General features: G+C 43.4%; 1 protein-coding gene across 1 annotated transcript; it reads right to left on the bottom strand.

The window, feature by feature from the left end:
- Positions 1-121: 121 nt before the first annotated feature.
- Positions 122-15,736, bottom strand: TENT5D (terminal nucleotidyltransferase 5D). The gene is made up of 3 exons (XM_068697153.1): positions 15,121-15,736; positions 8,843-8,964; positions 122-2,762 (listed from the first exon to the last, which is right to left on the bottom strand). The coding sequence occupies exon 3, from the start codon at positions 2,741-2,743 to the stop codon at positions 1,568-1,570; it is 1,176 nt and encodes a 391-aa protein (XP_068553254.1). The 5' UTR covers positions 2,744-2,762; positions 8,843-8,964; positions 15,121-15,736; the 3' UTR covers positions 122-1,567.
- Between the last annotated feature and the right edge of the window lie 591 nt (positions 15,737-16,327).

The raw sequence follows: 16,327 nt of genomic DNA on the forward strand, positions 1-16,327 counted from the left end.
AACAGATAAAATGTAGTCAATGCTTTCAGAAATGAGGAGGAGGACGTAAACTAAACCAGTAGTGAAGGCTCAGCATGACACAGTGACATGTTAAGCATCAGATGTAAGAAACTCTACTGCTTACATTTCCAGTTGACTGTTTTGATTTTACAGCCGCATCCCTTCTGTCTCCTTTTCCTTTCTATTCCTTGCTGTACCACATTCAGCATCTAAACCGGAGGCGTTTCAGGGAGAACAACCTCAGATCTGTCTGTTCCAAACCTGCTCAAACTGAAGTCAATGGTGCAAACCTCTCTGACTTCAGAACTGCCAGCGCCTTGTAACCCATCGATGGAGTACCAAGGGCATACCTTTCACTTCTTTTCGTAATTCAGGAGCTCTCTAGCATGATTGCAGACAGCATTATCACTGTCATGGAGCAACTGGCACAGGGAGGCACTTATGTGACGTTTAAAACTTATCTTTGGTAAACACACACAAATTTGTAACTAATGTTTTACTTCCTGATCATAAGACAAATCTTCATTTGCTACCAGTGTATGTGTGCAAGTAACGAAGCTTACACAGGACATTGCTAGTATAAAACATTTTTCAAATGCCACTGTCAATGATTTGTTTTTTAATTCATTTAAAAACAACATGGTCCTGGGCTTTTTCTTTTTTTTTTTTCTGACTCCTTTTATTATGCATTGGAGCATCTCTGATCAATAATAAATTAGCAATAAAAAGCAAGCCCTATGTGCTCAATTTTCACCTTCTTTCTCGTTCTATTACCTTGTTGTTCAGGACTACTATAATCAGAATAGTTGTATCTCTTTCATTATCTGTGAGTCAGATCCTGGGGTTCAACACTGCACTACTTCAGTGGCCAAATCTCTCGCTCAGGTCAGCGGAAATTTTGGATTCACAAAAAGGCTGATTCTGCTCTTGGTGGAGATGTTTCCTGCTAACCCCTGCTGATGAGCACTCTGGTGAGGGGAGAGACCTCATGTCTCTGGTGGGAGTCGAGAGTGACCAGAAGTGAGCCTACAAGGAGGAGCTCAGTCCACCGAGAGGCAGACCATTAATGCGTATTTCCAAAAGGTGCTGCAAATAAATGTTGTTGTAACTGCATGGGTATTATTGGTGGATGCTTTAGTTTAATGTGCCCAGAACACCAGCATTTCTAGAATTAGGCATTTCTACTGAGAGGCATCTCAGTAGAAGGCTTACGTTTTCATTTCCACTATTTAAATTTTGCTTAAGAATTTATTAGAACCCAGACCTTAGTGCATTTTTTCTTATAAAATTAGAATAATTTATATCCTTCTCTTTTCATCCAAAAGAAAAGTACAGCCCAAACACACATGGGGGTATAAATACATCATGAATAACAATAACCATTTTACTCATTTTATGATCTGCTTAAAGGTGTTTGGGACATCGACCAACCAAACAACTTTGGCAACTTGCACAAAAATATGTCCTGAAATCAAAAGTGATGATAGAACTTGGTTTAATGAGGTGTTTATTACGGAGAGAACTGGAAAGAGAGAGGGGTCTAAGTGCTGAGGAGGTTACCGTGTTCCTAAACCATGCCGCTTTGCATTGGTATGTGAAATGGGTATGGCTGGTAGATGATAGGTGGTTGTCCATGAGCAATGTAGTAATTGCTGAAGTTTCTGTCACTGATATATGGAGCAGGCTGATAATAGCATGTTACATTAGCTGCGTTTGGGATGATATTTTGTTCTCCAAGCACTTTTAAAGCCAGAATTGTAATCATATTCAGAGTTTGTCTTCGTTCGTGTCCCATGAGACAGACTGTGCTCTCATTTACAACTCCACGCAGAGTCATCAAGTAGTCATACTTGCTTTTTTCTTCCCCAATGAAGTGGTTGCGCAGATATGACTCAATTTTCCTTTGCTGCTCAGCAACATCTGGAAAATCAATGAAGAATCTGGAGCACATGTAACGTTCCAGAGATTTAATTTCAGCCTCATCTGCTGGCTTGAAGTCACGAACCAGGAGATTGCTGTACTTCAGAAGGCCGCCTCCTCTGATCTCCTCAGGGTTCCTCGTGGAGATCAGTTTGTACTTTAAATGGTCCATTGCTTCATTGAAGTCTCCATACATACTCTCTGCAATAACAGTGGGGTGAGAGTCCTCTGCTAGTTTGCAGTCTGTTTCTCTGTAAACATTGAGTATGGAGTCCAGAATGATTTGGAAGGAGTCCACGCTGAACTCGAACTGCCGTCTGAGCGAGTTGACAAACTTTAACTCTACATTCTTGCCGCTGTTGTTTGACAGCGAGATGAGACTCCAGCGGTCGTGGTCGGTAGAGACTTTGACCATTTTCTGCACGTAGGCATCTTTCATGGTCTGGGCAGTGATTTTTTCCTTATTAACACATTTCGGCAAGAAGTCCAATAGGCAATTAAGAACTGCTTCCTTAACAACCTGGAACTCGAGCTCACTTGGAAGTTCCACCCCAAAAATGATATCTAGGTCCTTATAACTAGTTCCATTCTGCTTCACTAGGATGTGGCTAGCTGTTGAACCATTCAGGCGGATATCTCGAACGGTGATTTGCTTCTCGATGAGCTGTTCTTTCACCACACGAATTATATCCTTGGGTTTTACTTCCAGCGTTGGAAAATTCCCCCTCCCGTGAATAGGTATTACCTCCGCTAAGACTTGATCCAAGATTTTAATCTGATCCCAGGTGAGACTACTGAATCTGTGGTCTAAGTCCTCAGTCATTGTGATATCAGTTGGCTAACTACGGAGAAACAGAAATTAAAAGACAAATGTTAGAATTTGCTCAAATAAAAATGGCCTGACATTTCACTGTTATGAGAAACATATCTTACTTCCTTGGTGCAGTGATAAAGCAGTTAATTTTACACTGAGACACAATCCGAATTAACTGTCTGACTCAACCACCGCACTTCTCGCAGGCTTTTAATTGAATTTTAATGTAGTCAGGTTTTAATCCTGCTGAGAAACCATTGTGTTATTGTATAATCCGTGACTCAAAGTCAGTGCAGTAAACCATACAGATTTAAAACTACATTTGAAACTACTCAAAGGTTAACAACATGGAATACTTGGTAGTTACAAGGAAACTCCAAACAAATTTCACTGAGCTAAAATCAACAAAAGGAGCAAACTTGATTCTTTCTGTCCTGTCTAGACATCTCCTTTTATTTTCAGTGATTTGCACAATGAAAATACTGAAAGACTAAGTAGCTTTTTGAAAAAGCACAAATAATGCAACCCACTCGTTGTTTACCTAGCCATATGCCTTGAGTGTACTTTGGTTTCTGTGGGTAATCTGTATGCAAGCATCCTTCAACACCATTCCAGTTTACAAACTGGATATCCAATAACTGTGCAGCTATTTCCACTCTATTTCTGAAGCAAAATCTTTTTCTTCTATCCCGTTAACCATCTGACAGCAAGGATCCAATGCTGCAAGTTCGTGTTTGCAGAATTGGTAAGAGAATCCCTTCCAGTCTGCACTGATATCCTAAAACCTCTCAAGAAAGCATGCAAAGAAGCCCTTGCAGAGACATTGGGATAAAAGTCCAGCTCTGGAATGCCTCAGGTTAAAATTTTCTCATCTTCATATCATCTTATTAAGCAAGCAGATAGAGCTTAGTATAGATTATTTACTTACATTTTATAATGAGCAAACAAATGCTGCAAGCCCCAGAATATTGTTTTTTTAAATGATTCTAATTGATCATATGGAAACTTTATTTTAATTAAATTTGTGTAACGGGAATTTAAAAGCTTTAAGTTTTTAATTTGATTTATGTATGCTGAGAATACAAACACAATCATGCAATTATATAATTAGGTGTGATTACAGTGAGGAAGAAGTGCTTTTAACAAACACCCGAAAAGGAAAATATTGCTGAGCATTAGGTGTCTAACACACACCAAAAGACACCTGTCCTAATCTTACTGCCTCCTGATGCTGATGGCAGCACTGCAGAATGAAAACTGCTCAGAGGGCTCTTTGAACTTCCCAACTCCATGGGCATCGTTCCCTTCTTCTAGCTAAACTTCCGCACTTCTTTTGGGGCAGTTTGCTCAGGTGGTGAATCAAAATGTTTTAGTGCTGAACCGATTATACGATTTTTCAATGCTCTTTCATAAATCACGTGCCAACTCAGGGGTAGATGCTGTGATTTCCTGCCACCTCCTCAGTCAGCCTCCGTGTGGGGCTGCTGCAGCTCAGCGTGCTCAGCCTGCAGCTGGGTTTGCTGCTCCGCACAACAGGTGAAGCAAGAGAAAACTTAGGGAGGCAGCGGGACCTTTCCTCACTGCTCAAAAGAGAACAAAATCTTCAGTTCACACAGCTATTTGGGGCGTTTATCAGCCATTGATAACTCGTGGTTTTCACGTGTGATCTGAAACGGCTCCATGGTTCACGAGCCACGTGAAAGAAGTGATTTTCAGGTACCTGACAACACTGCAAATGAACTACCGAAGCATGGAGAAACGCTTCAGCTGACAGATGGCTAAAACATATTTTTTTAGCTAAAGCTCAAGAATAACAAATAAAGTAAAATCGCACTGAGTAATAACACAACTGAAAAGGGTACAGTGTTAGTTAGTAGTGACTCTACGTGTACGTGGTTTCCTGCCTTCAGATTCCACGTACTGTACTGCAGTAACCTCAAGTCATTTGTGGACTGATAAATGGCTTGGGAACAATCCTGAGCCACATCTCACATACTTCTGGTATTGTTTCAGCTCTAAAGAAAGCTAATGAAGAACATACGTAATTTGAAGCACCTTTCTGGCCTCGTTAGAAAGAACAGACCCGACCATATGTTTGATGTTAAACACATGGCTTAAAAGTTTGCTAAATCAGGACTATTTATTTATTGCTAAATAATAGGAGTTTAATTGCCACTGAGTTGTAGGTGTGAAGGTCTTGGATCAAATCCTACAATTCTGGCACAGCTGTGTTGCTCCTGCCATTGTTGATGTATTAACTCCGTGTACACAACATAGAAATATACATATTTTTTTTTTCCATACAAACTTTCCTGCAGGCATTTAGAAATACAGCATTAGAACTGAAAGGGAGAGAAATTGCCATCCACCACAGTATCTATCTACTTTACACAACATGCTTATTCCTTCATTACCATCAGCTATTTCTTATTATGATTGCACGCTTGCTCCTTTATTACCGCAAACAATTATTATGGAAAACTTCTATCCATCTTTCATAGCCCTTATGACATGCCAGTGCATTTTTATCATGTTTTTTATCATCAAAAATAGCTGTTGCAGAAAGACACTGTGAATTTGTGAAGCAGTACAACTGTGGGTGAGTGAGAAGGTTGGGAGGAGAGGGTTTTGCATAAACTCTCTTGCTGCCAAGTTTGTCGTCTGTGGTATTGACAAGTCAGGTTATGGTAGACCAGCTCGAATGATCCAGCAAACTGACCGTTGTCAGCACTGCTGCGTAAGCTGAACTTTTATGTTGGGGGACTTGTCTGATACTGCAGCACTTTGAAAGAGCTTTTCAAGGGTGATGCTGTGACATGAAGTAACAGGCTTTGAGAAGGGAATGTTCAATCCTTTCTTTAGCAGAGGATCCCACCTGAAACACCTTCTGAATGTTGGAAGATGGAATCCCTAAGTGAGCTTAGAAAGCCATTCAAATCCGTTCTTTTTTCTTTTTTTTTTTTTCTTTTTTCTTTTTTTTACACGTTATCAATTATTTTCAGTTTCATTGCAATATGCTAAGATTTTAAAATGGAAAGAAAAGGTAATGGCATCAGGTATTTCTTTTGCATTGAAGGGAAAGCAGATAACTTCTGTTCCTTCATTAAGAGTAGCACTTCAAAATTTTATTCCTCTCAAGTGATTTCTGGAGAATCTGGCGATGCCCTGTGAGTTCAGAGCCTTGACATGAATGTCTGAGAAATTTCTTATGACAAATACCAAGAATTCTGTGCTGAAATGATGCCTTCAGTTTTAACAAGTAAGGAAAATGTCCTTGGAAAAAAAAAACAAAACAGTATTAAGGCGTCAAGAATATAATTAATTTACAGATAGATGTAGATAAATGTTTTGTTTTGTTTTGTTTTAAAATTTATCAATTTTCTTTCAGTTTGTAACCCAGTACATAACTCTGCACCTTCTTAGAAGGACTTTCTCTTGTTCTTTTCCTTAATCTTGTTAGGCAACGAGAACAATTTCCAGGCAATTTTATAGTCATTAGGAACCTTGTTTCTTAAGCAGTGGCAAATTTATTTACCGAGGTGTTCAGGCTAATGTCAGGAGTTATTAATGCAAGTAGGCCTCAGTGACAATAAATCAGCAGTAGTCCTGAGGCTATAATTAGTCACAGTGCTGTGCAAAACGGGAGATCACGGGATGAAGGGAAGGCAGCTCCCTGCAAGTGCCCCGTGTATGGACGAGGCTGAAGGTGAAGGAGCTTTGGGTTCATGGGAAAAGGGGCTGAATGGTGGCTTCCTTCTCAGCACTGTGCTGGGATTGCTTTTTTTTTTTTTTTTTTTTTTCCCCTACATTTTATCAGTATTTGGAACTTATTTAAACTCTCTCCTAAAGATTTTTTCAGTTTTTTGTTTATGGGATTTGAACTGTTACTATGTACTGCAATGGCCCCTGAATCCTGCCTGATTTAAGATCTTTGCCAGATAAAGGGATGAGGAAAAATAGTTTTCTGGGTGTTTACTTTTACTTATACTGACTAGAGAAGCACAGAATAAAAAGAATCCTACCCAGTCATGTGTTGTGATGTATTAACCTTATTGGAAGGTTAGAAGAATATGACCCTGATTCAAGTTCCAGTTTGTCCTCAAATTGTCACTGACGAAGTGGTTGCAATGTGGAAAAATGTTTGGGTGGTGGGAGATCATTAAACATATTTTTGTTAGCGAAACATTGAAATCAGGGTCTCTAACGTTCTTTAGCAGGGTTTGGACCAAACAACTGTGAGTTTGGTTTTACAACAATAAAAGATTTAATTAACCAATTCTTAACATAATGCCATATACTGGCTTCATCAAAAAAAAAAAAAAAAAAAAAAAAAAAAGAGTGGGTCTGGCTTTACAACTGAACCAAGAGAATCTGCCAGGCTAATGACAGCTTTAATGTTCCACGCAGCTTTCATGGAAACAGATACTTACAGTCTAGAGGACAGTCTCATCAAATTTAGCTCATATTTTACCAATAAACCATTTAAGATTCTTTTTTTTTATATACTCTACAATGTTGCTTCAGCGTACTTTCAAAGGCTTTGCAATGTATTGGCACTGTCAAGCAGAATACATCTGAAATAGTTTTTGTGCAGCTGTGTTAGCTCTGGTCTCTTTCCTTTGCTTTTATCTACTACCCAATTTGTCTATTTTACAACAATTATATGGAATACTTTAACGCTCCAATTGGCTTTACCTTTGTCTGCACCTGAAATCAGTTGCTAGGGGACCTTTTAGAGCTCAAGTAAAGCGTCTTGCAGCTGCGGTAGGAGCCCTGCATTCTACCATTTGGGGATTTACCCTAGAGCTGCTCCAAGTAGGTATTGCAATTTTCCCCCTAAAGCTCCGTATTGCTTTTGCTACATACACATTAGACGCACCACCACTGATTTCTGTGTTGTCTTGTTAAAGTTTTATGTTAATTCAAAGATACATTTCTCCCCTAAGCTGGACATTTTCAAGTGTTTTGCATACTCGCTGACTTAAGGACTGCAGCTGGCTTTAGCTCTGAAGGCAAGAATGTTGAATGTGGATTGAGTCCTGGTTATAATTTAAATGCATGTGAGAGAAGCATCTGGGGCACCCTAAACAGGAACATATTTAAACTAGATTGACAATGTTTTTCATGAGTTTTTCCTTCCATTACTGTTAATGCATGCAGTGAAGATACTGTTTATTTATCCTGTTATTGTGAGATAACGCATGATTTGCCATAAGTTTTCAGTACAGTTACCATCTAGTTACCCTGAAATAACAAATAATAACTCAAAGCCATATGCTCTTCTCTGATGAGATAAGGCTGGATGGTGTGCAAAACAGGCTTCAACAGAGAGTGGTTTGCTTGGACCGTGCCACAGAACATCACCTTCAAGGGCAAAACAAGCATGTAGAAGAGAAGCAGAGACGTTATGAACTAAAATGTTTCCTACCTTTTCTCTAACCCAACGAAGGAACAAGGAAAAACAACACAGTTGTGTACCAGCCTGCATCATCTCTTCTCCCAGACTGAATGGATTTGCAGAACAGTATAGCACAAGGACAGCCATACTCTCCTATAGCACAGCGCTGCGAAAAGGAACTGAGCAGCCTAGACTTCTGCTGAAATGTTGCAGGATATTGGCTCAATAGCATGGCAGTTCTCAGGAGGGACCAAATAAATAAGGAGTTTACTTTGGGCAACTGATATTAATACATAATCCATGTTACGTTATCCTGGAGATGGGTTTTTTTTTGGATGTTGAAGTTTTCCATCATGACTCACAGTACATTCATTATCAGCTGCATGTGGATCTCACAGGGTAGCATTTTCAAGGCCAGCCACATTGTGCTTTTTTATCACTTCTCACAACATGAGGGTGCTTCTTACGTGGCCTTCAGGTTCAGCCTTGTAAATGGCATGGTATGAGGTATGGTCAATCTTCTATTTGTGCTAACCTTGTAATAACTTAAGCAAAATAGCTGTGATATGCAATCTTTAGACTACTTTGGGCTCTGGTCATCACTGAGAAGTTACATCTTCAGGTAAATACTATTTGTAATACCGAATGAATGCTGTGGACTAATTCGTGAATAATATGTCCAGAGAAAATGCAAAATCCCATGGACTTACCGTGGCAGGACAATTGGCAAGCACGTATCCCAGCAGTTTAATAGGATGAGTCACTGGATCCTTTGGTAAAAATACGAATTGTCATCTTGTCACTGATAAAAACGTGAACCTCCCAGGGAAAGCTGCAGGGAAAAAAAAAAGCACAAAAACAATAACATCCTTTTTGAGATAAATGTTAACTACCAGTCACCTGCTGTACATAATAAATCATGCATTATGACTTGGCAGTCCCGCAGTCATAACAAGGGCCTTTTAAGTCAGAAATGATAAGGTAAAAGCAGTGGCAAGGCACAGAAGTGCTCATAAAGACTCTGGGTTTCAGGTCATACTTAATCCTCTGCAAGGATGTTAACAACTTGCTATTTTCTCTAAGGGATTTAAAATAAGAAGTTAATATTATTAATAGACATGCAAATTAGCAAGGACAGAGGGGAATTATACAAAAAATTAGAACTAGTAACAACTCAGCAAAATTGAATATTATAAATTGTGAAATGGCTTCTTATGCCTCCTAAAAATATGTACAGATGACAGGAAGGTCTATTTCTTGGCAGACTAGGTTGGCGGTTCATTTACAGTAAGCCCAGGATTCAGCCTGTTGCTGGAATTTCCATGCACCAAATGGCCCTTTGACAAGCTAAGCAGGAACTGTAAAAAAATCAGGCGCTTCTGATTATACAGGCACTTCTGAATATTCCTTCTCTCAAGGATGTGCTGGCAGCCTGGCAGTCTTGGTAGGCTTTCCTTCAAAGACCCTCCTTCCAGTGCCCCATCCCACTAAGTCCTGACACCTACAGAAGGCTTTAAAGCATCCCAAGGAGCACCCTGTCTGGTGTATGACTTGATGTGGATGTGAACTTACTCCCTGCCACAGTGTTGTGCTCCACAATCTCATCTTTTAGGCCAAAGCATATATGCTTCTGAGTAAATACAATTGTGAAAGTATGACTTGAGTGTAAATATAAGCACAATCTGCAGGAAAAGCTGAAATAATAGCACAGTGCGGTATGGACCATAATATATATTAATCATATATATTAATATATTAATTGCATTGATATTAAATATATTAATTTTAGTAAGAATATTATGTGTTTTTTTTCTGCCATGCTACAGCAGTCATATCATTGTCACTGAATATGGTTTTGCTGCTGCCAAAAGCCCAATAGTTGGTTTCCTCGCACTGTCCTTGCTGTGGCAGGACCTCAGCAGCTCTCAGCTGCTTTCCAGCTCACGATGGGCTGCTGATTGAATGAATGGATGTTCCCTGACTTGCTCCCCAAATCTGTGCGGTGACAGCTCCCGTTTGTAGCTGGGAACCCAGGGTTTAGGCCGGCAAGGGCTGAGGTTGGGCTGCGAGGGAGAAGGCAGTCATTTCTTCAGTGCAAGGAAAAGCTTCCCGGCTGCTCAGCTAAAAGAGTCCCAGCATGCAGAGTCTGGCCTTCTGGAGGGAGTCAGACAAATATATAGGCAGTTACTTTAAAAAAATACATCATTTGGTCTTTTTTAACAATGAACTACTGTTATTTCCTTCTGTGTGAGGGCGGAAGGTTTAATGGATATATGATAACCATTATTGGATATATCATCATGATAGAATAGATTAACACAAGAGTAGAATTAATGGCTTCCCTGGTGATATTTAGGGGAAGGAAAGAGGGACCTTTGTATTTTTTTGTGTGTGAACACCCATTATTATATAATATGTTCATAAAAGCAGCAGCCGAGATTGATGAAGTGCTTTGGCTGTTGGGACTTTATTCTCAATGGCTGCCTTTTATTGACTCAGTCATTACAGGAAGAAGTGTATCAGTTTATTGCTCCCTGCTCGTGGCTTCCAGGATTTTTTCTTCCTGGAGTAAAAATAAAAATAAAAATGACTACATCAACAATTACATTTTATCTCAAAGATAATATCCTTCTGTTCTTGAATTCCAAATGTGAGTTGTGATGATGCGCACTGACAAACTCGTTTCAAAGCCTCTTACCCTCGTGGCTGTGTGCACAATGAGCAAGGGACACGATGCCAGCACACGACTGCCCCTGGGCTTCCCCTCAGCACTGCTTGGGAGCCCAGTCCCAGCCAGCCACTGCCTCTGGGTGCTGTCCTGCCCCCAAACCCCCTGGGTGCCCGCATCCCCCCTGAGTTTCAGCGTCTGTGCAGGTTGCTCGGGCACTCTCAGCTCTCCCCCCTTCCCCATGCAGTGCACGATTGCTCTCCGCAGCTCTCCAGACTAATACCAAAACCTATTTACTCGCTCGAGATACCAGTGACTCAACCTGAAGCTCACTTACCAAAAACTCTATTATTATGACTAAACTGCAGCAAAAGCCGGCAAGGTAAGGAACAAAACAACCCTCCTTTGCCATCTACCAGCCATCTTCACAGTGGTCTCTCCTCTTCAAATGCCAGAGGAGGAAGGATGAGCTGTGCAGGGTGCCACAGGCTGTTTTCTGAAGATGGAGGGCATCTCGAAGTCAAGGCTCTCCCCAGAAACAATCCGGAGGCTTCTTCCCCTCTTCTACACCAAAAGAGACCCAGCGAGGTACAGCAGTGGCAGAGCAGCCCAGGAACCTCCCTGGTGGGATGGCCCTGGTCAGGAAAGCATCAGAGGAACCCACCAGGCTCGTGGTTGTGTCCCTTTGAGGGGGTTCCAACGCAACGTGCACAAAAGGTTGAATGGATTTCTTCTTTTATTGAACATCCCAAAAAGCGCTGCGCCTCGCTGGAAGGTGTACTTAGTCAATTCAATCAATGAAACGCTTTTTTTTTTTTTTTCCTGAATCAGTACTGAGCCACTGACGTACGGAGGCTGGATTTTGATAGTACGTACTGTAGTACAACGCACCTGGAGAGGCTTCCTTGGGGTGAGCCAGCGAGCTGAAGACAAACGGCATCACGTTCCTTAAAGACCTCTCGGTACCACTCCTGCTCTGCTCTGCATATTTCATAAAGTATCTGCTGCTAAGCAGTTACCCTGTCTCACTCCAGAAGCACTTCCATTTTATGGCCGAAGACCTGAACCCCATTAAGTTTCCGGGCTGATTTGTTAAGCAGCTTAGGATCCCTCGGAATAAAGGCTCTTGGTGACTGCTATGGATGTGGCGAGTTTAAGGCGAGCTGGAAGAAACTCCTGTATCCTGGGCCGGGTTCTGCTGGCACCCTCCCCTGAATCTGTCTCACATAACTGATAATACGGGGAATCTGGGTCCTATTCCAAGATCACTCTGTCCCCAACTGTTTGGTTTTATTGCTATTTGTGCTTGCAATGGTAATATATAAATATAATTCATGTATTTTTGAATTCATTTCCATACTTGTATTAGAAACTTGTTCTCTGACTACACAGTACAGTAGCAGGATTTCTTTTTAATGCTATTTTCCCAGGTTTACAAGTTACGTTGTAAAATTGGGGAACATACATGAATTATTTATTAACTTCAAGCACTTGCTGTACAAGTTTATTCTTAATGCTGCATCAGTAAGAGCCAACAGTCTCCTAGAAAATAGCTTTTGATAACTGAAATGTTTTCCAGAGTTCTGTGATAAAGTCAAAGCTGCAAAACCCCATTCAAACTACATCAAGCAAAGGATTAGGGCTGCAGCACCGGCGTCAGGGCACTGCTGCTCTTCCATGGTGAAGGGAGAATGAAATGCCTCTGTTGACACTCGCACTAAAACGCAGCAAGAAGATAAAGCACCGACAAACCAAAGAAAAAGGCTAGAGCCCTGCAGCGAAGATGTGTGTATTCATGACTTTTCCATCACTATCAATAATGCATAATGACCATCATGTGGGTGACGACACCACGTTTTGAGACAGACTGAGTCAAGCTTTCTATCACCAAACGTGAAAAAGCATTCGACATGACATTGGATGTCAAAAAGGCAGGACCTGCTAGATAAGCAAAGATCCAGTAGAAAGGGTAATGGAGAAGAAAATCAGCTGATGCTGACATAAATTGACATCTGCTGTGCCAGTTTATAGCGTTTCACGGAAGAAAACAATTTTTTGGTTAATATGGACTGAAAGAAATGTTTTTTAGAGACACAAAAATATCTTGCTTAGAAAAAAAGACAATGTTAATTTATCCACTTACACTCCTGTGACGTGAAGAAACCGTGCTCAGTATTATGCTCAAATTTTGCAGCTATCTACGTTATTCCTTTATAGACTGCACTCTAATTCTGCATGGCAGTGGATGGTAGGTAGGTTGCCAATTCCCTGTGGTATCTCAGAGTCGGTACTGGAGCTTCGAGTAACTTTTTGCATAAAGATGATGGCAAAGGGAGAAAGCCAGGCTACGACTTACAAAAGAGATATACAGATGGATAGGTAGGTAGGTAGGGACGTGGATAGATAGATAAATTGATAGATAATATTTAAATCCCAATGGTACAAATTCAATTCTCACAGCAGAAATTCCCTTGGTGTAAATGGGAGCAGAACTGGCCAAGTTCTGCATGGCTGGGCATTTGGCTGGAGGTAAGGTAAACTCTGAGCTCTCTCCTACTCTTCTCTATGTTTGCACATCATATATGTGCCTTACATCCATAAGGCAAATACTTTCCCCCTATACAGGCGACTAAGATGCTACTGGGAATTCAACAAACACTGTCGATAATCTCAGGGTGATCTGCTGTGGGGTAACTCAGCACTAATGCAGGAGGCAAAGCAGAGCACAAACTACTGACATTTTCACCTTTCCCCGTGGCAAAGTGCTGATGGCACGAACCAAACTTGTCCCGGGACCCACATGCAGGATACCCACAGCCACAGCTCCAGATCATCAGAGCTGAGGACCATGAAGGCTGTGACACCGATCTGGATTAGAAGTGTTTAGAAATCAGGGTAGAATTTCATTCCTTCGAGCAGTGTTAATTAAAGAATTAATTTCCACTGCCAGCCTAAACGCTGTATAATTTACTCTCCAAAATAACTCAACTGAATGTGATTTCAATGTGATCTTTCAAGGAGTTTCATCCACTTATCTGATTTATAGTGGATTCATAAATTATCGGAGCCTTCTGTGTCAGCAGTTACTTCTGAACTTGAGCAGGAGCTGTTTCCACGCTCTGCAGGGCAGGAAGTTAAGTTCAGGTCTTTGCTCACAAGGGTCAGCGTTAGACGTCTCTCTTTCTGGCAGCTGAATCATTACAGGTCACATAGTTCTTAATACAGTGCTGTATGTCTGATGCCTAATGAGGCAACAAAACTGAATTTACTGTAAAGTTTTGCCTTTAATGCATAGCTGAGCAGGGATGGCGTGCAAGCAACACTACCACGAGGCCAAAGGTCTGCAGCAACAGCAAATTAGAAGAATTGTTACTGCTCACTTTAAACTCAGCTGTGGGAATGCAGGAAAGCTCAGATATAAAGGAGGAGGAGGAGATACAATCCTGGCCCTGCAGCTCTCCCCTGTGCACATCCAGCCCTCATTCCCTGCTCCTGGATGCTGCAGCCACAGCACACAGGAGGACGACAGGGCAAGGAGGGGGGGTTATGTGTCTGAGTGGGACAGACACGAGCCACACCTGGCTCTAAGGAGAACACGAGCAGAAAGTGGGGGGGAGAGTCCCTGCTCCCGATCCACGTTCATATATTATTCATTTCTTGGCCTTTCCCAGTGATCCACATCATTATTCATACCTGCCTTGTTGCTTTTTATGGGAGCCATGAACAGAACTATTCCTGCTACTGCAGCACAGGGAACACGGTGCGTGTGGCCGTGCAGCCAGCCCTGCTCCTTCTGCTGGAACAACAAACATGCCTAAAGATTCGCAGCGCCTTACCAGACGCACCAACAAGACGTGTTTTCCCCTTGGCTCGGAGCAGGCAGCGAGCACTGAGGGTGCATTTCAGTGCCGGGAAGGCAGCACGACAAACCTCTCCTGCTCCCAGTCTCCGCACGCCGGCTTGGTTTGGCACAGGGCAGCGATTCCCCGTTGGCAGAGCACTTTTGGAGTTCAGCTCGGAGAATCCCAACCGGCGGGACCTCGGCTCTGACCTCCTGCTGGCTGTGACCCCGGAGGCCTGAGGGATGGTGTGGGGGGGGCTGCAGGGTGCAGGGTGCTGGGTGCAGGGTGCTGGGTGTCCCCTGCACCTCAGCACCCTGCTGGGCATGAGGCTGCTGCTGCTGCCATCCCACCCCAAACTCAACAACTTTATAGGATTCACACCAAACCACCACCGACACCACCACAGCGAGCCCCCCGTAATTCACCAACACATCAAGAAATAATAAAGAAAGAAGCAGATTTACCCCACCGCTCTTACCAAAAGCCGACCAAACTCGCCGTGTCCTCACCGAGGCCCCACTCCGGGCTCCGAGCTCCGAGCTTCCCAAACTTTCCCGGCGCCGCTACCTCCCGGAGGAGCCCCCCCGGGTACCCCCCGGTACCCCCCGGTACCTCCGGGTACCCCTGGTTCTCCGGGGCCGTGCTGCCGGGCGGTGTCGGGGCTGAGAACCGGGACCGGGACTGACCGTGAGGGCTCCCCCCCCACCCCGGGAGCCTGCTTGGAGCAGGGCCCCGGCGCCGCAGCCGCGCAGCCCGCAGCGGGAGAGGCGCCGCCGAGCCGGGGCCGCTGCTGTCCGCGGCCGCCCTGGTGCTGAAGCGGCCCCGCCCGCCTGCCCGCCCCCGCCGGGCCTTGTAGCGTAAACGGGGTGGCCATGGCAACCCGCGTCACGCAGCCCGAGGTGGGGCTGCTCCCCCCCCACACCTCGTATCTCGTCCTCCTCTTCCAGCCCTGCCCCTGCCTCCATTCGGGCCTGAGGCGAGGAAGGGCCGAGGAAGGTGGCCGGGGATGTGGGGACCCCACCAGGCTCCTCAGCGCTCACCCCTCCATGCCACAGGGCCCAGGGGAAGGAAAGTCCCATTGCGCCGAGCTCCTGCTGCCCGCTTCTTGTCTTGTACTCCCAGAGCGGTGTCAAAACAAAACTACAATGGTTTCGAGAGAACTTCCTGCACGAGATTCATTCTCTGTGTTGCAGGAGCACAAAGAAGAGCCAGTTGAGGCCAGCCTGGTGGTTACCCGGTAGCTGGGTGCTCACAGAGCACCAGGGAACCACACTCAGGGCTGCAGAGTAGGGGGGCTGTGGTGATTTAGCCAAACTCATGCATGAAATCCCCAAGGTAAGCACAAGGACCAGCAGATCGGTCACTGGAAACCCTCCGTGCTGGTTAGCTGCAACGAGAACAGCGCCCGGCTCCTGGGAGAGGATCTGACCCCACAGAGGCTTTGCCGGGTTCAGGTCCCTCTCTGCAGGCTCCAAACGCTCCTCAGCAAACGCCGTCACCAACTCAGCTCTAGTTTGTTTCCAGTATATTTAGAAAGCCGCTCTTTCCATCTGTAGGCTTCTAAAACTGGATGGGATAAATCACCCCATGGAATTAGCTTATAGCATTTGGGTCTTTTTTTTTTTTCATCATTTCTATTCTACTGTAGCACTAAATACCTTCTATTTGCTGTGCAGCGTCTAAGT

Source organism: Anas acuta, chromosome 13 (assembly GCF_963932015.1).
Source record: "Anas acuta chromosome 13, bAnaAcu1.1, whole genome shotgun sequence".
Taxonomy (NCBI): domain Eukaryota; kingdom Metazoa; phylum Chordata; class Aves; order Anseriformes; family Anatidae; genus Anas; species Anas acuta.